Source organism: Salvelinus namaycush, chromosome 20 (genome assembly GCF_016432855.1).
Source record: "Salvelinus namaycush isolate Seneca chromosome 20, SaNama_1.0, whole genome shotgun sequence".
NCBI classification, from domain to species: Eukaryota; Metazoa; Chordata; class Actinopteri; order Salmoniformes; family Salmonidae; genus Salvelinus; species Salvelinus namaycush.
Genome location: NC_052326.1, coordinates 13,223,671 through 13,249,223, shown reverse-complemented (window position 1 = coordinate 13,249,223; position 25,553 = coordinate 13,223,671). Strand labels below are relative to the sequence as shown.

At 40.9% G+C, this 25,553-nt stretch overlaps 1 protein-coding gene across 1 annotated transcript; it reads left to right on the top strand.

The window, feature by feature from the left end:
• On the top strand, positions 1-24,844 carry LOC120065053 (guanine nucleotide-binding protein G(I)/G(S)/G(T) subunit beta-1-like). The gene is made up of 11 exons (XM_039015721.1): positions 1-352; positions 15,656-15,764; positions 19,443-19,481; positions 19,589-19,695; positions 20,077-20,140; positions 20,334-20,496; positions 20,657-20,723; positions 20,875-21,076; positions 21,690-21,906; positions 22,939-23,054; positions 23,157-24,844. Exons 2-10 carry the CDS (start codon positions 15,708-15,710, stop codon positions 23,043-23,045), a joined length of 1,023 nt encoding a protein of 340 aa, XP_038871649.1. The 5' UTR covers positions 1-352; positions 15,656-15,707; the 3' UTR covers positions 23,046-23,054; positions 23,157-24,844.
• The last annotated feature ends 709 nt before the right edge of the window (positions 24,845-25,553 follow it).

Sequence of the window (25,553 nt, the reverse complement as noted above, 5' to 3'; positions counted from 1 at the left end):
GGTGAAGAAGAGAGTGACTACTGAGAAAGGGCGGCTAAACAGACTGGTGTCATAGACTAAGAGGAAGTGGCTTCTAAATGAAATATAAATCGGGCAAAGACATTAGTGGAAACCGATTATTGAGACTACAGTTGCAAATAGAGGCAATCTGTCTCCCGTCATCAGTAGGGAGTGGAGTGATTGTTTTCCCGGGTGCAGGTTGGTCCAGGTTGTTGAAAAAAAACTCGGACTGGGATTTGCAAACTAGCGGTTCACGGGCGTTAGTTGATGCGTGGATTGGAGGTATACACCGTTAGCTACCTTTTCCAGTCAATGCCAAATAAAAAAAAAGCCAACGCCAACCGAGAAAAAGGTAAGGGATGGTGAAATGTTGCACATTTGCAATTCAAACATACAATAGTGGGATTATTGGTCGATGTGTTAGATTAGCTAACTGCCCGGTGGTGGGGTCGTTGGCTAACGCGCTTTCGTTTCGCCGAGAGAGCTCTGCTTGCTTTCCAGTTGACAGTGCTAACTAGTTATACCGTTAGCAATGTAACGTTACAGTATGTGTTTAGCTACACAGACTGTACAGTAGCCTACCTATATTTTACAGCTTGAGTTCTTTGCAGGGACGGGTTGGACCCTGACAAATTCATGAGAAACGGACTTGGTAGCTAACTAACGTTACTGACAGCAAACACTTGAGCCAGTTAACGTTAGTTTGCTAATTTAGCTAGCCCAGGTACACTGTTAGTTAGCTACACCTGTATCGAGCTACAACAATGTTGCCCAGATAGCTTAATTTCCATTCAACATATTAGTCGTGCTTCGTTATCCCTAAAATGAACTTAAACTACATTATTTAACGTAGTTACTCGTTAGCCGGCTAACATTTTTGAGATGGACGACCATGGCCTAACTGCAGACACTAGGTAGCTAACGTTAATTTGGAATCTGAGTGGTCAATTAGTCAGGCTAGCTTGGGTCCCGATAATGTTTATGATCTGTGTTCAAATAAATTGAGGCATTGTTAAATATGCGCTTTTGGTGAAGTATGACCACTTTTTCGACATTGCATTTGATTTGGCAACCCACACAGAACGTTAACGTCAGCTAGCTATACAGTTAACTAACGTTAGCAAGACTAACGACGCTAGCTAACGTTAGATGGTATTTATAACACTAGCTGCAGGTTGACTAAATAAATTTGTACAATTTATCCCCCACCTTAACTGTAGCACAATTGCTTTCGTTGGTTTTTGTGCTGTACATTTTAATCAAATTAAATGGCTACTGCTGGCTTTAACGACACAGCTGTACTAGCTAACAAGGTAATTGGATTTTATTGGCCAGCAACACTCGCTAACTCCTTTTAGGTGCTGGAGTAACAAGTCCAACACGGGGGCGACAGGAATGCTGAAACAGTATTCTGTATTACATTTTGTTGGCTCTTTTCTGTTTGATTCTTGTCTGCCCCCTCTTTCTGATAATCCACAGCGCACCCTGCTGAAAACGTCCCTTGTCTGATATACTGTAGCTAGCTAACGTTAGTTGGCTAGTGAAGTGTGTGCTAACGTGAGTAGTGTTGAGGTCACTGCTGTTGAACAGGGTTGTTTGGTTAAACTGTACATTCAGGTAATAATGTAAATCCAGATCTACATCTCGGTGCCTGTTCACATGTTGCATTAAATAGTGAGATTGCACATTATTTTCAAATGTAACATAAAATGAAACTGAATCCATCTTCATTGGTAGTAGTTAGCTAGATTTGATTCGTCAACCCTAGTAGGCCTACAAGCGGCAGCGAACAAGATGGCGTTTGCTGCCTCACAGGTTTCCATTGATGCAAGACATTAGTATGCCATCGGTTGAGGTGGTCAGTGTAACTGTGTTGGTAGTGGTAGCTACCCAAACCTTTTTTACAAACTTCGAATCCAGCTAAAAATAATAATTCAATGTGAATTACATAAGAAATCAGGAAGTATACAGTGGAACCGAACCCATGTTTGAGAAGAGCAGTTCTTGCATTTGCAACATTGTATCAACAAAGAGTAGTAGTTCAAACAAATATGGTAACCTCATCTGATTAACAGAGAGTACTTCATTGGGTTATTTTCAGGTGACATTCAAAATGGATGCAAATTGTGCTCTTGCGATGCAAGCAAATATTCCTACCACTACCATCTATTATGTAGCAAAATTGTGTTGTTTTTTTACATTGGATAAAAGGAGATACACAGAGCTACAAAATGGTATATCATGCACTGCATTTGAGGAACAATGGGAAAGTACTTCTGCTTTGAAAGTTGATAAAGGTGTAGTCTCACCTTTAAGAAAATGGCCTTTGAGTGGTTTGATACCTACACCACTTCAGCATTGTTCACACCCTCTTAAGCTTTAGCCCCACCCATCCATTTAAGGGTTGAGCCAAGCATTCTGTCCTAACAACAACAGTCAAGCACCCAAGCTAACTGGTTAATGTCAGAGTAGCTTGCTAGCTACTTCCAGACACACATGAGCGAACAGCTCACTGACCATTTTACTCGCACTAGTAAAATGCCACTTTTATATGTTTACATACCCTAATTACTCATCTCATATGTATATACTGTACTCTATACCATCCACTGCATCTTGCCTATACCGTTCTATACCATCACTCATTCATATATTTTTTTATGTACATATTCTTATTCATTGCTTTACACTTGTGTGTAAGGTAGTTGTGGAATTGTTAGGTTAGATTACTCGTTGGTTATTACTGCATTGTCGGAAGTAGAAGCACAAGCATTTCGCTACACTTGCATTAACATCTGCTAACAATGTGTATGTGACAAATAACATTTGATTTGATTTGGTTGGGCTGTTTTTATGTTATCCAGGGTGTTGGTGACTGCAACTGTGCTGCTGGCAACAATTTACGCTTTTTGCCCATGTTTACTGACACCGGCCATATTCAACAGGTGTTGAGCATTCATAAATTTGTCAGTTATTCTGCGCTCTGGTACACTCAGATGAGAGTGCTCTGAAATCGGAGTAGATAGCCAGAGTGAATTTACTAGCTATGTCTATCAACAGTTGTTGCAGTGACATTCTATTGAAATGGATACTTGCTTCGTTTGAAGATGTAATCCGGAGACCGAGGTTTTCCATCTCCTTAGCTATCATACTCTAATTCCACTGATTTCAAAACTTGGCCCTCCAGAAAGTGGAGCGCAACACTTATGCAGTTCTACTACGTGATATATATATTTTTAAACCGCGTTAGACAGGATTACCTACACATACTGACCAGCTCAAATAGACAAGTGTGCTATATGGCAGATGAATCTGAACTCATGTCCAGCCCACTCATCTCAGGCAATCATGGCTAGCGTGAAGGTTTCTGGATTTTTCTGTGGCTAAACCAACTAGGCTCGTAATTTAACAATTGTATTCCCTGTGCAGTCAAATGACATCAGAACAGGAGTGTTCCATGATCAACATTTGCACTGAAAGCTAGCTGTTAGGCAGGTTTTCAATTGCCACTGATGGCCTTGTCTTGTGAATGTGCATGAATTGTCTGCAATGCCAGGGTAAACTTTACTGCAGGGTGTTTTTTTCTGTGATACACCCAATTACATGTATTTAATCCCGATCATAATTGTTGCATGACAGAAGGTATGAATTAAAACCCCACCACCCTTATCCCAGATGTGTGTTTTAAGCATTAGTTAATTTTGATAAAAGGACAACCTCGATAACAATCTTGTAAGTATGTTGTGTGGAAGAGACTAATCATACATGCTTTTTTTTCTGAGTGGAAAACAGATTTCTGACCCTGGTGTTTTTTCCAGCTGTTTTGTTAGTGGGCATAGATGGGATTAAATATTTACTGTCTGTTGGTTTGAGCTTTTAGGATTACAGGCTTGGTCAGTGATAGTGCTGTTTATGGTCTTTTCTATGATCCGGCTTTAGCCATATGACATTTGTTGCACTGATATTATAGTATCAAGCTTTCTACAACACATAGGCCTACGTTTGTGGTCTTTTTAGTGCTTTATTATGCAATTACTTGAACATTTTTACATGATAAAAGGCAGCTAAATCTTTAACTAGAGATATAAAATACTGTAAAACTATTTGGTGGAATGTGCTTTGTGGCTGCCCGATCTGGCAAGCAAAATGTTGTTTTGATTCCAACTTTTGTACGTGTGTTTGCAAGGCACAACAAAAAAGAAACCAAGCCAAGCTCCTCATTGTTCTTCTACCTAAATTCCATTTTCCCTCTGTCTCATTCATTCAATTGCGTTCGGACCGCTCCCTCCACACACACGTGCTGAGTGCACACAAGCTCTGGTTAACCCTACAGGAACAAATGCCTATAAAAACCTACAGTGCATTTGGAAAGTATTCAGACCCCATTTTCCACATTTTGTTACGTTACAGCCTTGTTCTAAAATTGATAAAATTGTTTTTCCTCTTCAATCTACACACTACACCTCAATGACAAGGCAAAATGTTTTTTTTTTATGTTTGAGAAATTATAAATAAATAATTGGAGTCCACCTGTGGTAAATTCAATTGATTGGACATGATTTGGAAAAGCAGTATATAACGTCCCACAGTTGACAGTACGTTTCAGAGCAAAAACCAATCCATGAGGTTGAAGGAATTGTCCGTAGAGCTCCGAGAGAGGATTGGGTCGAGGCACAGATCTGGGGAAGAGTATAAAAAAAGGTCTGCAGCATTTGAAGGTCCCCAAGAACCCGGTGGCCTCCATCATTCTTAAATGGAAGAAGTTTGGAACCACCAAGACTCTTCCTAGAGCTGCCACCCGGCCTAACTGAGCAATTGGGGGAGAAAGGCCTTGGTCAGGGAGGTGACCAAGAACTTGGTCACAGAGTTCCTCTGTGGAGATGGTTGTCCTTCTGGAAGGTTCTCCTATCTCTGCAGCACTCCACCAATCAGGCCTTTTATGGAAGAGTGGCCAGACGGAAGACACTCCTCAGTAAAAGGGACATGACAGCCCGCTTGGAGTTTGACAAAAGGCACCTAAAGGACTCTCAGACCATGAGAAACAAGATTGTCTGGTCTGATAACACCAAGATTGAACTCTTTGGCTTGAGTGCCAAGCATCACGTCTGGAGGAAACCTGGCACCATCCCTACGGTGAAGCATGGTGGTGGCAGCATCATGCTGTGGGGATGGTTTTCAGCGGCAGGGACTGGGAGACAAGTCAAGATCTAGGGAAAGATGAACGGAGCAAAGTACAGAGATCCTTGATTTAAAACCTGCTCAGGACCTCAGACTGGGGGGCGAAGGTTCACCTTCCAACAGAACAACGAATCTAAGCACACAGCCAAGACAATGCAGGAGTGGCTTCGGGACAAGTCTCTGAATGTCCTTGAGTGGCCCAGCCAGAGCCCGGACTTGAACCCGATCAAACATCTTTGGCGAGACCTGAAAATGGCTGTGCACCAACACTCCCCATCCAACCTGGCAGAGCTTGAGAAGAATGAGAGAAACTCCACAAATACATGTGCCAAGCTTGTAGCGTCATACCCAAGAAGACTCAATGCTATAATCGCTGCCAAAGGTGCTTCAACAAAGTACTGAGTAAAGGGTCTGAATACTTATGTAAATGTGATAGTTCAGTTTTTTTGCTTGGTCATGGGGTATAGTGTGTAGATTGAGGGAAAAAACTATTTAATACATTTTAGAACAAAGCTGTAACTTAACAATGTGGGAAAAGTCAAGGGGTCTGAGTTCTTTCCGAATGGACTGTATGTATAACTTTGAGCTGGATTGTCTGTCTTAGACATTAGTTTGTTATTGAATTTCCATTGAGGCTGCTAGCTAAATATGCTATTACTTGCGCTAATTTTGTTAGCATTCTGGTAATGTTTTTTTTGTTGTTGGTGCCCCCTTGTGTACTAAGCCGGTGATACTGTATATCCCGGGATGAGAAGACGTTATGTAAATCTGGATACTGCCCAACCCCAGAATACGGTGTGTATGTAAACTGACCAGGGTTCAATGACTATGTCCATATGGCAGTAGGGTAGAGTGCCAGGTAATGACAGTGAGATTCTGCTCTAAGAGGTGAATGTATTGTCTGCCTGCATGGAAACAAACACATGACAACATTTAAGGTTGAAAGAAACGTGAATTCTAGGGAGCAGAAATGCTGTGTTCGAGATTCTGTGCTCGTTTGATTTTTTATTTTCTTGTCACAACAGTTTGGTTGTTGTTATTATGCCCAAATCCCATTGGAACCAGCAGACTCAGGCTGCCCTCAAGAGACCTCTGATCAGTCAGTAAGCCACACCTCAAGGCTTTTTGCCACAACTCCCTGCTTATCATGCAGTCAGCTGACCCTGATCAGGCGCTTGAAGAAATGATGGGGGGCATAGAAACTCCTTACAGTAATGGCTTATGGACAGACTCCAAGAGCATCTGGTTCACCCACATTTCAGTTTTTTTCCCATTGTTTTCTTACCCTGAGGAAGTGCAGGGATGAAGTATGACTGTCCTACATTTAGTCTTGAGCAGCTTCTGAATTGTGTGCCCAAATTGACTCAAAGGAACGTAAAACCAGGCTTTAACATCAAACTCAATGAATGAGATCTTTGGACAAATGCCAGTGCAGAATTGGAAGACTTTAATTACATTTTATCCCTGCCATGATTAACAGTGACATTCTATGTCCCACATTCTGATACAACAGTAATTAGTGCTTTATACTGCATTATAGGTCTAGGCCTAGTGTCTCCCTCCTGATTCATATTAGTCACTCTTCTCATGTTAAGGTTCATTCAATGCACAATTTCTTCCTTGATGTCTCTAGGAAGGCTGTATTGGGAAGTAGTCATGGAATTAAAGGTAGACTTGGTGACATGACGTGGATACAGACAGTTAATAGCATAGTGGGACAATTTCTGCAACAACTAAGAGTGAAGCACGAGGCTCAACTTTTCCACTTTTTGGTGCCCTGGCTACGATGCTCTAACAGCGTGATGCAAACCCGCGCACATACTGTGTGAGTGACGTCTTGCATCTCGCTCGTCTTTATCTGCGGTGGTCCTCGTAATGTCATATCGCTGAGTCTGCCTTTAACATAGGGCCGTGACGATACCAGTATCGCAATTTTTTTTCTTCTCCTCCCCGTGGCAAAAATGAAATCCCAAAGATCAAAATCTGGTCATTTAAAAAAACCTGCTGTATGTAAGATATTGTGTGCTATAAGCTTAGATGATAAATGCATGTGACTCGATGACATGATGTTTGTTTCTGACATTTGTGCTGTTTTCCTTAAGTGAAATCCGCTTGGTGTTTTGTTTCCTTGCCACGATATTAACGAGTATTGCGATACTGGTATTGTACTGGCCTTTAACAGTGATACTTTTTATCAGCAAGACTAGAAGATGAATGTGCAACAACTAGCTAGATATGAGGGCTAGCCAATTGGAGAGGACCTTCCAAGATGAGGTGGTACGTTTTTAGAGAACATCCTCAGTCTAGCACTCAAATTCTTGGGGACCGTACTGAGTGAAATCCTGTACGTGACGTAAGGTGATGGGGTTAGTTAGCTAAGAGGAAGAACTCAAGCTAAAATGAAAGGTTTTTATTATTTGGTTTTCTGTTAAAATAATACAACAAAATTATAGAATAATAGTCCTATTACGTATGTATGACTGCCAGGGCTGGGCGATTTTAAGTTATATCTACTGCAGTCATTTTTAAATGCCAAAACTAATTCCAGAGGTGGTTTCGTTTCGAAGCGCCAATGAACAGGCATTTTACTTGTCTGTAAAGGAATACTGCTTCTGAAGCGTGACTAACATCCATCATTAGGTGACCAGAACTGTGAATCAAATCATCTTGAGCTGCCTGTGCACAGACCATGCTCTCCTAAAAAAAAAGTAGTTTAACGTTTGTTAAATAACGTGACTTACCAAGACATTTAGTGGAAAGAGGACATCTTCCACCAGGAATCGACTCCTAAGACTCAGTTCTTTTGGAACGGTATAGACTGATTTAGTTTTTGTACTGCCGAGAACATGAACACTCGAGGGACTGCAAGGGGAGGCGCAGGTTGGCCACCAGGCAGACTGTCAGAACCGTGCACGGTTCTATCTATTAGAATGCTGTGTTTTTGCAGTTTCTTGGCTTGCAATGTCTCGTAATTTCAGTAAAGACTGGCCAAACATCAATGACTAGGCTAGGATATTTTACGCTTAAACAAACCGAAGATTGAACACACACTCGGATCTTTAGCAAAGAGCAAGAGCTGGCGAGCTAGCAACATTTTGATTTTGTGAGGAGGAAAACAATTCTCTTAATGTTTAAGGGTCCCAATTTAGTTAACGTTTAAATATTCACACCCCTAGTTCTTATCTTTATATTTTTTCATTCATTTCCAAGTAGGCTAATCCAATTTTATGGTAATGTGAGGTCTAGACCTGTGTCCTGCATTACTGTTACCTTTCACAATGCAGGTGTGTGGATCATCTCTCCATTCACAATTCAGAGCTTGCTTTTTTTTCTCTCAAATGTTATCTGAAATAGGGGGAAAATGTACTTATGTAATCTGATAGTCATGTTGGTGTACTAATAGTTATTTTGGAGGCTTTTTCTTGGTGCAGTATTTCCCCTATAATGAATCGGTTAGATGGTAGGTATCAGTGGCATTTATTTTATTTTACGTGTGTAATGCTCTTTTTCCGCAAAGGCTTTAGCAGTTCTTGAAAATGACCTAGGCGGCCTATGTGCTTCCTATGGCCATGTTTGTAATTACTTGACTAATAGGAAGATCTGGTGCTTTTGGCTACTATTTTGGTTAAATTGTGTGTTGCGGTTGCCCTAAAGAGTGTGATCAGATCAGCCTGTATCTATATACATGGTTTATTGATCACTTGGCAGTTGACACCATTGGTTAAACCAGTGAACATTCAGATCATTGGCCAGTCATGTCTTAACAGGACTTGGCTAAAGTGTCTCAGGATTATGTCACTAACATTGAGATGAGAAGATGGGACTGAGTCAGAAGCATGGTTGTGTGAGGGCAGGGGGCAGGAGAGTGTATGGGCCTGCTGCACTGGCCAAGCCAACAGAAGTACTGTAATGTAGGCTATGGGAGTGTGAGCCTGCACTAGCCAAAGAAACAGTGTCAGCACGGATGCACTTCTTCCTATGACACAATATCTGTCATGTAGCCTAATGGCTACACAATACGTTTCCCTGTGGAGGTAAAGTTGCTACTACTTTTCTGGCTGTGAGTTCTTTGAAGAGGACAATAAAGTCCATCTGCACATCTATTGTGCAAATATGTGTCATTAGCCTGTTCATTGAAGAGCGACACTGCTTTATGAAAGAATTTGCCCTATCCTTGATGGACGGGTGATTCCATGTATCACCTTTTCTGGAAAAACGTATTTTGTAACATGTCCATATATATATATATATATATATATATATATATATATATATATATATATATCTCTATCTCTATCTATCTGGCCTTGTTTGTCTGAATTGGGCCATTTCAAATGTGCTTTTACAGCACAATGAAGGGATGAGATGAATATGGTCAAAATGGTATTGACAGTTGATTACACATTTTCCAAGCCAGGCTATTTTTATTCATGATTTATCATATACTTATTGTTCATTATTTAGTACTAGTTAGTGATGCACCGATATGACATTTTTGGTCGATATCCAATATTTTCCTTGCCAAAAAAAAAACAATACCGATATTTAGAATTTTAGCTGCCTTTTTTAAGCATTCTAGTACAGTTAAATAATTAACACACACAGATGGCCGAAGCGGTCTAAGGCACTGCATCTCAGTGCAAGAGGCGTCACTACAGTTCCTGGTTCGAATCCAGGCTGTATCACATCCGGTTTTGATTGGGAGTCCCATAGGGTGGTGCACAATTGGCCCAGCGTCGTCCGGGTTTGGCCAGGGTAAGCGGTCATTGTAAAAAAATAATTTGTTCTTGACTGACTTGCCTAGTTAAAGGTTACACACACCACACTGACCAAAAAGTTATTTTGTTTGCATTTACATATGTCCCCATTACCAGTAAAACATAATCAAATCCTATTCTTTCACTTACTTGGTGTGCTGTTTCGTCGTTTCATTCTCAACCAGGATTTCTCATACTATGGAACGCTGTTTGGGTCTTTGCGTGTTAAATAAGCTTGTTGACATATCAGGACCTGACTATGACTGCACGTCACATAATAATTTAACGCGTTCATACATTTTTTATGTAGTTATTACACAATCGCTCGTATTTATGTCTCGATACCAATCCTATGATGCTGGTAAAGTTGTCTCGTGCACCTACAGTACTGGTCATAAAAAAAGCTAGCTAGCTCATGGATGCAAACAATGTTCTTCCCCAAAAACATAGCAAAACGACAATCTGTTTCAGTAGCTATAGTTAGCTAAGTGTCATCTAAAATAACCCTAATTTATGAGTTCTTATTTGGTTAATTGTGGTCGGACCCATCTATGTGAAGCTAGCCACAATAGTGGATTTTGCGGTTAGCCTTCAAAATAAGTGTCATTGACTGTGATGCAAATCAATATAAATAGTAGAAGTTTACCATAATTGAATAGATCATGCTAAATGAGGTTGGAATGGGGGGGGGGGAATATCTTGGGTATTGAGTAGGCTGATACTGCATTTAATTGATCCCCAATCCTTAGGTAAAGATGTACAGTGCAATATGAATGTCAATAGGGCTGACCGGGGAGGTGATTTCACACAGTCCCAGTCCTGTGGTAAGACCTACAATGCTAATATTTGCTCAAACTCTTCAGTTGTGTTCTGTGGGTGTCACCGAGTAGACTGATACCCCATTGCATTGCTTCACATTCCAACTTTTGTTTAACATTATCTAGCCTAAATATGGCATGATTCCACCAAGTGTAACCATCTACATCACTTTCGAAGCGGTACTTTTATTTTGAAGGCAAACCACAAATTCCACTATTGTGCCTAATCCTTATTGTGGCTAGCTTCATAACACATAACCCAGTCTGGTCGAGCCTCACTAGCCAGATGAAGCTAGCTGGTTGCTTATAACGTTAGCTTTTGGCAACAGGGTTAAGTAGCTGGCTAGCTATTTATTTTCATGAACTGAAGTTAAATTTCAATAGGCGATCAACAAGTGGCAACCTAGCTAATACTTACTCACAAGGATTCCAAAATCATTGCTAAAAAGAATGAAAATGACTGCAGTTTCTACTGGTCATTGTTTTCAGGCTGGTTGTATTGGTGCTAGCTAGGTAACATAAACTCGTACATCGCCTTGGTCTGTACAATTGCCCTTATTTTAGCGCCCCAAAAACGTAATACTTCCAGGTCAACTGTAATGTCAATACCATTGTAAAGCACAATTTCTCCCCTTTCCAACAGAATCAATTACATGACCTAAACACTGCCCGTTTCTGCATAATTCAAGCAGGCAATGAGCCACTTCGGGTCTTTTTAAAAATAGCGGGTGGGGAAGCGAAACTAATCCGTGATAGTGAGAAGGAGAGATGTCGTGTGGGGGAAATTGCTTTTTTTCACTCGATCCGTCCAACTTATCACCTTATCGCCTCTAAAATGTAAATAAAACACTAAAGAGTTTATATAATGTGTCATTACATACCTATTTGAAGGTTTGTGTCGAATTTGAATCGGGTATTTAGGGCGGTGCTAAAGTGATCTTAGAAGTAAACAGCGGCTTTGAGAATGATGATTGCATGCAATGATGACGCAAAAAATGACTAGGTATTCCCCCCTTACCCCCGTCACTGTCCATTTTCTTGTTTTTAAAGGATGGGAGAAGTGCTACACCTGGTGGAGCGAGTTTGTAAGACAGAAATAGTTGCTTTATGCGTGCTGTACGTTAAGACATGACACGCCACGATGTAACGGAGGGTCCGTTCTTTTCAACTTTTCTCCAATACTATAGAGCCATTACCATGTCGATCAACGCTTGAATAGAAACCTAGTTCACACCCCCGATTTTGAAGTCAACACAGTCGCTACAGTCCCATTTAGTTTTCTTTGTAGCCTCGTTTGAATGTTGCGGTTGCGCACATTTGTACGGAATGGGGTGAGTTTACGTTACCAAGCTAAAGCTAGCTACCCCAGAAGTTGCGGTCGAACAAATAATGCTTTATTACCAACGCGGTATTGTAAATACGTCGTTCGTGGCCGGTGTTTGCAGACTTTTTTTGTACATCTTTGACTAGGAATGGGTACAGAAACCCGGTATTAAACGGGCCCCGGGGCTAAATTATGAAAGAGCGTAGTATTGATAAGCTCCGACGTTATCGGTTCTGCTTTCGGTACTAGAGAATACATAAACGTTATCTTGGACATTTTATCTTACCAACCGTTTCTGATTTGCAATAATATTATGACATTCGTCTGATGTATTTTGAGAGCTCTCTCGCGCGGAGCCTGTCTTTCACACGCTACAGCACACACAGCACCCTGCTCTTAATTAGTGACGATGGCGCAGAGAGCTTAACGTTCAAAAGTGTGGTTACACTTCACCAGAGTCGTTGCCACAAGACTTGCTTGTAAGGGCGGAAACACGATCTATCCAAACATATATGGAAAGTGCATCATGTACAGGTAGAGAAATGCACAGTTTTCGACTGGCTAGCTCGTGGCTCATCTCTCGTTGTCCGATCTACGTTAGGTATGTATGCTAGCCCACACACGGAGTTAACTCAATTATGAGAACATGGGTTCATGATCAAAAGGAACCATTAGCCAGCTGATTGTTTCGCTCTGGGTGCGTTCTTAAATTCAATTACCCATTTAAAGATTTTGCTACTTTTTTGTTAAAGTTGCAGCTACAATGAACCAACCCACTCCTCCCTCTAATACCGCTGGTCCATGCCAAAGACGAGCCCAAAGCCCCTTCAAACTGGCAGCTAGTGGGAAGATGACTGACGAGAGGGTGAATGAGTGCCACCTAGCTGTGACGAAGTTCATAGTGAAAGGCCTACACCCCTTTGCAACAGTGGAGTCCAAGGGCTTTAGGTAACAGTCAGTATATATTGAGTTGTATTAATCTTTAGGATCTAGTAGAATATAAGGGTTGTATGTTAGTCCCATCACTCCACAATACACAATAATTCAATAGTGATAATTCAACACATGAAAACAATCATTTTTTTACTGTAGGGAGATGAGCAAGGCACTCACCCCCAAATATACCCCTCCCTCCGGGAGTTACCTCGGTGACACATTAATTCCTACCTGGTATGGTGTAGAAAAGCCCAATGTGATCACTGAGCTGAAGGACGTGCCAAAGCTGGCCATCACATCAGACGGGTGGACCAGCCTCTCAGGACCACTATCTCACTGTTACAGTGCACTATACAAGCCAGGGCAGTGTACAAATCGCAAATTGGCGAAGTAGTGGCAGAGGAGATCTGACACTGGATGAGTTTGAGATAGAGCCGAGGAGGATTGTAGCTGTGACTGTTGATAATGCTGGCAATATGGATGTTGCCATCAAGAGGCTACACATCCTAAAAATAGGATGCTTTGTGCACACATTGAATCTGGCAGCGCAGAAAATCTACAAAGTGACTTCCATTGATAAATGGGCAGCCTGAATCAGAGCAATGGTTGTGTGGTTCAAGAGATCCTCGATGTCCAAAACAGTCTTGAAGGAAAAGCAGCAGCTCCTTGGTAAGAAGCCAGTTCAATCTAAAGTATTATTTTGAAATTCCCACATTTAACAATTTAATTCAATATCAAGTGTCCGGTAATGTAGTTTTTTGTTTCAGGCTTTCCGCATCACTCACTCATCCTTGATGTCAAGACCAGATGGAACTCTGTCTAATGATAGAGAGATTCATGGAGCAGTATCCAGCGATCCAAGCAGCACCCTTGGACCCACAACTGAGAAAATCAATGACCAAGGACAACCTGGACCGTCTGAAGGACGAGGACTTCCATAAGGCTGAGGAGTTTGTCCAGCTCATGAGAATCCTCTATACATCCACACTGTGTGTGTCTTGTGAAAATAATGCCACCTGTGGACAAATCATACCCATCCTCCAAAAACTGGAAAAGCACTTCATTGTGAAGCATGAAGATACGTTTGTGGCAACCATCAAAGAGAAGGTATGGGAGAACCTCTCCGAGCGCTATCAGGATGACATTCAAGCCTTCCTGCATGAGGCCACAGCAATGGACCCCAGATTTAAAGGGAGGCCGCTGAGTGACGCCACCTGGGACAGACTGAGGAAGGCAACTGTTGAGGCCAATGTGACAGGAGCAACATCAGGGCTGTCAGAGGAGCCGGAGCAGACAGACACAGAGCACCAGCAACAGGAGGAAATGGAGGAGACAGTCCCTCCATTGTACAAAACAAGGAGTGCCTTGGAGGAGCTGTTCTCAGAGGAGGACATGGAGTTGAGGTTGACGATCCAACAGGACACCTCGTCCCTCAGCGAGCGTGTTGACCTAGAGGTCGAGCTCTACAAAGGCCATCCCTATGGCTGAAGATCCTGTGATGTGGTGGTGGAAGAAGAGAACTACTCTGCCCCTCTCAAACATTGCAACAAGTTCCCTCTGTGCTCAAGCCTCCTCCACCCCTAGCGAGAGGGTATTTTCTACTGCAGGGAACACAATAATCCAGGAGAGGTCCTGGCTTCTGCCAGAGAAGGCAAATATGTTTATCTTTCTCCAGAAGAACTGCGAAGAACTGTTAGTCCTTTTGCAGCCTACCTACATTCCCCACCCGTGTTGCTCTATACCACTGTTTTCTTTTGCCGGAAAATATTGTTTATTTCATTTGTTTTACATTTCTATCACAACATAAGTCTATGATAGTGATTTGTTCAAAACATTGCTGTTTCTTCTGCTGTAAATATTATTTTAACATTCATTTTACATTTCAGAAAATAAAGAAATTTTAATTCTGTTAGAACCATTAAGAATACCGTTAAAGTACCGGATCAATAAGCAGTATCGGTAAGAGTAGTGGTACCGTTAAAATCTTTACGATACCCATCCCTAGCGTTGACAGTGCTACTGATAGTAGTGGTGGCGCTTGGCTTGCACACGCAAATTCAGAACACACAACAGTCTGTAAATAGAACTGTGTTATTTGACGTGTCAAATTAAAAGCTTATTTAACGCATCAAATAGTGTTATTTTACTCTGCAGTGACGCTATTACTGTGTAACTCCGGTAGGGAAACATACGTAGCAGTGCTCGACCAGTCGGCGAAGGCCAACATCACCCACGACCGAGAATGGTTGATTGTCAAGTGCAATGAATTCCATTATCTTGCTGTTAATGGATTTCGCCTTTGAGTTGTCTCGCTGAAATTTTCTAACTCTTTCAAATGGCTGCTCGACATGTTGACTGCTCGATCCACACAGCAGACATTGTGGGCGAGGTTAGGAATGCTGTGTTGCATGTGTGACGCAAAATATTACGTAATGTACCTTTTTATATAGGTATGCACGTCAGCTTTGACATTAGTTTTGCACATCGGCGTTAAACTAGACCTCGGGCCGATACCGATGTTGGCATTTTTAAATAATATCGGCTGATTCCGATATATCCTGTATCCATATTTAGTACCATAAATAATGTCTGAGGGATGTCAGTTGTTTTCTGAGACAGACTTTTCCCCCCCCTTCTTTCAGATCAACAAGTGTCCCGGCAGCTGGAGCGAGGCAGACATACTAGCAGGGGAAAATGAGTGAACTGGACCAGTTACGCCAGGAGGCTGAGCAGCTCAAAAGCCAGATCAGAGTGAGTGTTAATCCCTCCATCTACCATCAATGGGGCAGGAGCAATTGTTCAAAACGTACAGAAATTGTGTATTTCAGCACTATTGACTCGATTGCAACGAACACACAGAACTTAACCTGCTCCTGCAGGTTACTGCTGGCGTTCTTAACTCTACTAACGTGAGATTACATGCAGCTGCGGCCTAAACTAACCTTGATTGCAACAAAAAAACATTGGAATAAAACTGGTAGGCCAGGTGTTCTGACGCGTTACGGTGTCAAGCCTACTTGATACTAGACAGTGGATATTGCATGGGAAGTAGTCATTGTCTGCGTTCACTACTCCCGCCCCAATTAAATAATGTCTTATCGGTAACAACAAAATCGAAATTTTAAAGATTAATGGAAGACTATGACATACTGTAAAACTTCAATTAATAGCTCAGGTGTTTATTTGCATCAATCACTGAACACAACCGGCGCTTATTAGATACAGGCTTCTATTTGAGCCAGACGTCAGCTATCGAGGCCAGGCTTTTCTACTGTTAAGGAAAATCGACAAGTCTTCTTGACGTCAACATTCTAATAAATATATTTCATACAGGCCTACGCTATTGCAAAAATGTGGTTGTGGGACTAACACTTCACATGTTGCGTGTATAGTTTGTTAGCTAGAAAATTATGATCCAGACAGTCTGAGGCAGTGTGCTATGCAATCATCCTACTCCAACTATTGGCAGGGATAATGTGGCATTTCTTATTTGTCAGCATGAATGAAATTAGTGGTTCCTGCCTTGATGACTGTATTATATTTACACTACTTGTCCTATAGATTTTTGTAGTAAATTATTACTTGGAATAAACTGATAGCTAAAATGCTCCTTTTCCAGGAATTACATGCTAGCTACTGATAACTAGCTAACTAGCAAGCTAGCTACAATACTAAGGTTCCTGTGTTCTAAGTTGGGAGTCATTTATAGCTTGCATTGATGGTATGTTTATAACTAAATGGTTCGATTGCAAATAAATAGATACTCGGACAGAGATCTCTCTGGAGCCGTCATCACCAACCTGTCTACTACCTTAGATACGGATAACGTGATTGGCAGACGTGATCAGTAGGTATAGTACACGAGTTTTGATTGGTTTACAGTGTAGTACTCTGCTGCGTTTGCCTATCCAGCTAGCGAACATAAGTATATAGAACTGAAATGTGTTCAGAATAATACAGTTACACTATGTAAAAAAATATATATTTTTTTTTTAATAAAACGCTTCTCCTTCGACATACTACGGCCCACCACCTACTGGGCAGGCTGACTGGCTGCACCATTCTCACTCGTTGCATCTCTTGTATCCACCGTAGTTGAGCCGACCATGTAATTTCATCCATGGCAATGATGTAGCTCTCCTTTATCATCTTTTGTTCAATCTTTACGGTACTCATGACGTTCACTCGTAAACAATTAATTTAGAAAGAGGAGTTTATTTGCTGAAATGTGTGCCGATGCCTGGTAATTAAAAGGATCCGGCGGCTACTCACCGCTTTTATTAAACATTTTACGGTATTAGAACTGAATTAAAATGATTTGACAGGAAATGTAGTCTGTCAATTACAATGATTTAGTTAACATGTTTTAATTGCGTATAATTACTATGCCTACATCGAGGCTAATCTTATGCAAAAATTAAGTCATTAATGAACCACTTTTTATTGAATTTCCACATAGTAAAGCGATATAGAATGCAGCAACGGGTGACAGACGATTTTAAATATCATTATAAAACTAAGCACTTTGCATGGTTAACTACTTCCAGGGCCTCCTGAGTGGCGCAGTGGACTAAGGCACTGCATCGCAGTGCTTGAGGCGTCACTACAGCCCCGGGTTTGATCCCAGGTTGTGTCACAGCTGACCGTGACCAGGAGACCCATGAGGTGGTGCATAATTGGCCCAACATCAGCTGGGTTAGGGGAGGGTTTGGCTGTCCGGGATTTCCTTGTCCATCGCGCTCTAGCGACTCCTTGTGGCTGGCCGGGCGCCTGCAAGGTGACTTCAGTCGGCAGTTGTATGATGTTTCCCCCGACAGGTTTATGTGGCTGGCTTCCGGGTTAAGCGAGCAGTGTGTCAAGAAGCAGTGCAGCTTGGCAGGGTCGTGGTTCGGAGGACGCGTGGCTCTCGACCTTCGCCTCTCCCGAGTCCGTACGAGAGTTGTAGCGATGGGACAAGACTGTAACTACTGATTGGATATCACGAAATTGGGGGAAAAGGGGGGTAAAAAGTACCCCAAAAACATTTAAATAACTTCCAAATAATAATGTCTTTCCAATCAAGACATTTTTGTTTCTTCAATAAAGTATAATATGCTACAGTAGGCCTACTGGCCTTGTAGTCTTGTAAGAAAATATAATGGTTCACTATTGAGCGTTCATGTTCTACAAATAAATCTCCTCTGCACACAACAGGGAATATTACTCTTAACTACCAGCCTAACCACAATGTTTTCTTAATTATATCATTTGTGCAAGAAAGAGTGGGAGGCCCCGGTGCACAACTGAGAAAAAGGACAAGTACATGTTTAGTGTCTAGTTTGAGAAACAGACGCCTTAAGTCCTCAACTGGCAGCTTCATTAAATAGTACCCACAAAACACCAGTGTCAACGTCAACAGTGAAGAGGCGACTCTAGGATGCTGGCCTTCTATGCGGAGTTCCTCTGTCCAGTGTCTGTGTGTTGTCCTTCTTAATCTTTTATTTTTATTGGCCAGTCTGAGATATGGCTTTTTCTTTGCAACTCTGCCTAGAAGGCCAGCATCCCGGAGTCCCCAGTAGAATTGGAGAAACTCCCCAAATACAGGTGTGCCAAGCTTGTAGCGTCATACCCAAGAAGACTCAAGGCTGTAATCTCTGCCAAAGGTGCTTCAACAAAGTACTGAGTAAAGGGTCTGAATACTTATGTAAATGTGATATTTCTGTTTTGTAAATATTTATTCAAACCTGTTTTTGCTTTGTCATTATGTGGTACTGTGTGTAGTTTGAGTGGGGGGGGGGCTATTTAATCCAGTTTAGAATAAGGCTGCAACGTATCAAAATGGGAAAAGTCAAGGAGTCTGAATACTTTCCGAATGCACTGTAAACATTGGGTTGTTATTTGACCTGAAATGCACAAGGTCCTTTTTTTCTGGACCTTTGTATAATTTTGACACAACAAAATTGCACGTCAAAATTCAAAGTTCTATTTTAGTGCCTGGCTACGCAGACGTGCGTGAGCAGTTTGGATGAAATGATTGAATAACGTGTATGTGTAAATGTATTTTGCAGTGTGGTCAGCATGTTAGTCTGCTCAAGAAGCAAGATTGAAAATGTTCCGATAATACCCACCAGAGGGCGAAGTCATCTTGCAAAATGTTAGTTACAATCAGGACTTAAAAAGAACGCGGATGCCGGGGTTACGGAGTGGTAAATCGGTGTTGGATGAAAGTTGCAATTGAGATTGGGTGATTGTTAGCACGTATTGATGGTTTAACGAGACCTCAGCAAGCGATAATCTAGTGGAAAGCGGTGGTTGCAATTGGCCCATTGACTTGCCATTTTGCTCTCATAATCAAGTCTCAACATTGTCATAACAAAGCTACACCATCTTCAACATCTTATTTTATTTAATACATTTGTGTGATGGTTAATTATCGTCCTACTTTTTCAGGATGCCAGGAAAGCATGTGCAGATGCCACACTATCACAGGTATAAAAAAAGTATTTATATTGGGCTCTTTTACCTGGGGATATCCAAAACATTCAACACGATCTGCTATCGATGGCATTATGTAACAGTCTTTTTGTGTTTTGCAGATCACTGCCAACATTGATCCTGTTGGCCGTATTCAGATGCGCACAAGACGGACACTGAGGGGACATTTGGCTAAGATCTATGCCATGCATTGGGGCACTGATTCCAGGTAAACCCAAGTATAATTTTTATAGTGTCTTGCAAACTAGGGATTTTTTTTGCAGTGACAAATAGTTGAATGACTCCCGTTGTCAAGTGTAGAAGTTGGTATGGTATACATGTGTATGAACTTTGGCATGAATTGGTGATTCTATGATTCCACATGATATACAGTAGTCATAGTGGGAGAGCTTTAAATGTAAGTAGGTGTTATGACTAAGCATGTGTTGCTATTATTGTCACGTTACAAGGCAAAGCAGTCTTGATAAATTGCTTTTAGTCTGCTATTTCATGCAGAAAGGAGTTATTGTTAAAAACAAAAGTATACTTACTATTTCTCATAGGGAAACTGTTATTCCATGACCTTACATGTTTCTACTCTTTCTTACAGGCTCTTGGTCAGTGCTTCCCAAGATGGTAAACTCATCATTTGGGACAGCTATACCACAAACAAGGTCATATACTTCAGTGGCTTACCTTTCAAAGCTCTGCACTATACGTTTCCATTGCAATTCTAGGCGTTGCATTCAGTCCCTTCAACCATTCTACTTCAGTTTTTTTAAATTCACCTACGCACCTGCTATACGAGATTATTACTTCAGGTGTGCAAAGGTGTCATGTTTTTTGTTTTATTTTATCACCTTGCAGGTCCATGCCATTCCTCTACGCTCTTCCTGGGTCATGACCTGCTCATATGCACCTTCAGGAAACTACGTGGCCTGTGGAGGTCTGGACAACATCTGCTCTATTTACAACCTGAAGACACGCGAGGGGAATGTACGTGTGAGCCGGGAGCTCGCTGGACACACAGGTAGACTACATTTTCTGTTTGGTGGCAGGGTTTTTCTTCCGTTTTGTTTTCCTATGAAATCCTTATCTTTCGTTTTCTTCTACCTAAACTACTGTGGGAACATTTCTGAATTTCTGAAGATTTTTTGTTGTAATGTACAAATGATATCTCTCAATTCCAGGCTATCTGTCCTGCTGTCGCTTTGTTGATGACAACCAGATTATTACAAGCTCTGGAGATACCACTTGGTAGGTAAAGGAATTACTCCCCCTCCTGTAGGGATGCTGCGCTCTGTCTATTTTCAATACTACAACACTGTTCATTTTCCTGAAGTGGATTAGATGTGCATTTGGATAGAAACTCATGCTTGTTTGACTAGATGTGACTTTTTTTTTACAGTGCCCTTTGGGATATCGAGACTGGCCAGCAGACAACCACGTTTGCTGGGCACAGCGGTGATGTCATGAGCCTCTCCTTGGCCCCCGACACAAGGCTATTTGTCTCAGGTGCTTGTGATGCCTCCGCCAAGCTCTGGGACGTCAGAGAGGGCATGTGCAGACAGACCTTCACTGGGCATGAGTCTGACATCAACGCCATATGTGTAAGGGCAGCATCCGTTATCAATACATACGTCTATGCACATATATTGGCAATTATTGTACCTTACATAATGCCATTCAATCAAAATGTATACATTTTACTTTGATTCAAAAAATGTATTTGATACAAATTATTATTATTAAGTAAAATATAGTCAGTATATTATACCCTTTACTGTTGTCTCTAGTGATGGTGGGAAAAAAATAGATAGTTATCGCAATATTATTTTGGATGATATTATGTCCATACTTTGACTCCCAAAAAATCTATCTAGAACTAGACGGCTGTGCCTGTACCAAAACTCAGTTATTTTTCATCCTATAGCTTGTTCTTATCATCTTTTTAAATAGTGAGCCAGCATGTTTTCAGCACTTTTTATTTCCATCCCTGATCAAAACTCCTTTTCTCATGCTCTTGTCTCTCTGCAGAAGGCATATAGTGAACATTGTTTGGAACATCAAATTGAATCGCAATACATATAGAGTCATGACAAATGCAATACATATCGTATCGGCACCTAAGTTTCGTAATATCGTATCGTGAGATCCCTGGGAATTCCCAGGTCTTATAGTCTCAGTAAGTCATTATTGTGTGATCTGATCTGTGCGTTACAGTTCTTCCCCAATGGCAATGCCTTTTGTACGGGCTCTGATGATGCCACCTGCAGACTCTTCGACCTTCGTGCCGACCAGGAGCTGATGTGCTACTCGCATGACAACATCATCTGTGGCATCACCTCTGTTGCTTTCTCCAAAAGTGGCCGTCTCCTCCTGGCTGGATATGACGACTTCAACTGCAACGTGTGGGACACACTGAAGGCTGACCGTGCCGGTGAGTCACTGATTTTTTAAAATGTTTTACCTTTTATTTAACTAGGCAAGTCAGTTAAGAACAAATTCTTATTTTCAATGACGGCCTAGGAACAGTGGTTTAACTGCCTTGTTCAGGGGCAGAACGACAGATGTTTACCTTGTCGGCTCGTGGTTTCGGACTTGCAACCTTTCGGTTACTAGCCTAACGCTCTAACCACTAGGCTACCCTGCCACCCCCCTGAGCAGAGGTTTGCAATAACGAAGGATATTTTCCCGCATAAAAAAGCAGGACAAATATTTTGCTGCGTTTTTGTAAACTCCGATCTAAAATGCTTCTTATTGTCATTTCTGCTCGGCTTCAGTCACAGTTCGCTCCAAATCGTGAATATAAAAGAACACATTTTGTGATTCAGTTGCACTTCTCCAATCAGATGAGAGATCTTTGCTCTCGTCTTGACCAATCAGACAGCGCTCAGACTGATATGTACAGTACTTTTCTCCAGTGTTGTCTTTTTTTTCCCGGTAGCAAGTTAAACGGCAAGATTAACTTCAAGCAACTTTCATTGCAAGCTAATTTACTTGTGTGGCTGCTAAGCCGAATAGTGTTGCACTTTTGTTGTCATCCAATGAAAACGTGAAACAAATTTTTGGGGGTTGTGAAGATAAAGTACAGTTGCAGGCCCCTGGTCGCTCTAACGAAGCAACAACAAAAAAACACGACTTTGAATATAAAATGCAGGTGAAATGGTTGAAAACACATTCTTTGAATGGTCTGCGTTTTGAAAATGCAGTTTTCTGAAAGCTAATGCGACCCCTGCAGAGACGTCTCATTGCACACCAAGCATGCATGTCGCAAAGTTTATCTTGTACACATATATTAGTCAAAAACAAACATGTCCTGGAAATGTTTTAGTCAAAAAGACTTGTCTACTACAAATTGACGTTTATTTTAACTTTATCATGTCAGTATAATGAAACTGCATCATTCCCAGCATCCTTGTAGATCCCCGGCACAAAAAGTCCTTAGACTAATGCTATGGTGCTGTTTTAGGTGTGTTGGCTGGACATGACAATCGTGTTAGCTGCCTGGGAGTCACTGATGATGGCATGGCAGTTGCAACAGGATCCTGGGACAGTTTTCTGAAGATCTGGAATTGAAACCTGAAGGTGCTTTCCCTTTTCGTATTGCTCAGCCTTAGCTACTTGTATACAGTGCATTGTTCGCTATAGTTCAACCCTGACTCGCTCTTTGCACTTTTTATTTTTCAGATGTAATTTTGAACTCAAGTTGACTGGAAGACCATTTACAACAACTTAAGAATGTAAAATTTTCACAGCATCTTCTTCAACACCGTTTTAAACTGACTTGGAAACCACAAAAATGAAGGGAAACCAATGCCTTTCCTACACAAAGAAGAGCACAATTGTTTATCACCTAGTTTAAAAGATTTCCTGTGGTATCAAATCAAACTTGTGCATTCCTTCTTGGACCATTTATGTTACCTTGAATGAAAAAACAACACTATCATCCCATGCAAATGTATGCGTCTCAAAAGCAAATGTTGGAGCATAATTGTACAAATATTTAACTTTTTTTGTTGTTGAAGAATTCTATTCTCTGAAGGTTATAGTTTTATTCAATGGCTTTCGTTTGTCATGTTTCCTCGGTGGTTTTAGATATGTTTTAAAATGAAAGCTTTTCATTTTAATCTAATTTAATCATGTAAGAAAGATGGGACAAAATAACATGAAGAGAGCTTGAAAGCAAAAGCTTGACCAGATTACATGAGCAGCTTTCAGAACGTTTCTATGATGTATTTATATAATAGCGGTTTGTTTAATCACAGCTTTTTTTGCACAGAAAATAAAATTTGCTTCAACTAATATTGTTAACTAACCAAGCACATGCTATACATTGTGATGAACGCTCATTCCAAAGCAAAAGGGTATGAGTAACTTATTTTCAGTTAACCCCTTCAGTTAACTGTCTTTTGTTATTTGGGTGGGGTTTAGAATGGGGTTCTGTTATTTGTGGCAAGACTGGATTTAGTTAAATGGGTGGGGGATTCTTTTTTTTTTTTTGTCCACTTCTCAGTGATGGACCTCACCTGACTAAATAGACAGACCCTTCCTGTACTTGGAACTGCATTTGCTATTCTGTGAATGAAATGTACAAATCAATGTCTGAAAATAATGATCTGAAATGTCATGTTTTTTGGGGTCTGCCATGGGTTAATTTAGGCGTGCATGCTGTAGAATTGCTTTCCAATGTGCAAAGGCCCAAGTCGTCTGTCTTTTTTGTAAGGATAGTAACCTGTTAACTATAATTTGAACTTTATTCAAGGTAATTTTGGCTAGACTCTGCATACATTTATGTACTTACACTGGCAAGGCTATGCACCAGAGAATTAAAAGTGAAGAATGATTTCCTATTGACTGCAGACTCTGAAATATGCTTACCAGTTCTAATGATGCCACTTTTTATAATTCATAAAGGAATGATTGTGTGAACCACCCAACAGAGCTCCCAATCTCACCTTTAAATTTTCACAACCAATGGAACAAAACACATTCTCAGATTTCTGTCCATACTAAAACGTTTTGTAATATTTTTTTCTTTGTCTTTTAAATATGTCAAAAAGCATCTGAAAGACAGGTTTTTTTTTTTCACTGTATACAGAAGCACTTTCTTTAATAGTTGTGACATTTTTTTTTCTTTTTCTGCAATGTACAATAAATGTGATGTATTTGTGTGTGGCCACAAGTAAAATGAATTGCAATTCAATTGAGATGGATTCCCTTTTCTCCTTCCATTGATAAGATAGAGCTCTGCATCCTTGTACTCTTCACCTTTTTTTGTATTTTATTTCAGGATGTTGGTGTACCACAGCGAGCTGGATGCAAGATAGATAATGTACTGTTATTGAAAAATGTAATAAAAAGAAGTTTGAGGTGTCTCTTGTAAATTTATTCTCAGATTACTTGTCGTAAATGTTCTCTCCCATATGTACATTTACTATGTTGCCTGAGTACAGAAATGATCCATGCAAATAAGGAGAAAAGAACCCTACACTAAACGTTCACATTCCAACAAAACAAATTTGTAGCACAATAGGAAACTTAACTAGCATGGTTTTACGTCGTTTCAAGTTTTGATGTCTCATGCATAAGAACCATGAAATGACTTTCTTGCTATCTCAAAACCCAACAGTGCAATAATCAGTAACAATGTATTACTAAAAAGAAACACGAGAAATATGAAATACAAAGTAAGCAAGCATTCTAAATACAGGAAATATTAAAGTCAGCTCTGATACCAAATGTACATGTGCGGGAATACTGTTGTGATGGAGGTACTGTAGCTATGTATAGGGGTAAGGGGACTAGGCAACAGGATATAAGATAAACAGTAGCAGCAGCATATGTATAGTCAGTTTAAATGTGTGAGTGAGCAAATGATGGAGTTAGTGTGTGGGGCACTGAGTGTGCATCGACTGCAAATATTGAAATAAAAGGTCATTAAAGATACAAGAAACTCAGTCCATATAGCTATTTTGTTAGCCAATTATCAGTTGTATTGCTTGGGGATAGAAGTTGTTCAAGAGCCTGTTTGTGTCAGACTTGATGCACCGGTACCTTTTGCAGTGCGGCAAGCTCCAGTGATGT

What these genes read in the sequence shown, in the direction of transcription:
- LOC120065053 (XM_039015721.1), top strand. Translation starts at nt 15,708, where the DNA reads ATGAGTGAACTGGACCAGTTACGCCAGGAGGCTGAGCAGCTCAAAAGC. An exon ending in AGCTCAAAAGCCAGATCAGA is followed by an intron (nt 15,765 to 19,442) that starts GTGAGTGTTAAT and finishes CTACTTTTTCAG; the next exon opens with GATGCCAGGAAAGCATGTGC. An exon ending in CTGACATCAACGCCATATGT is followed by an intron (nt 21,077 to 21,689) that starts GTAAGGGCAGCA and finishes TGTGCGTTACAG; the next exon opens with TTCTTCCCCAATGGCAATGC.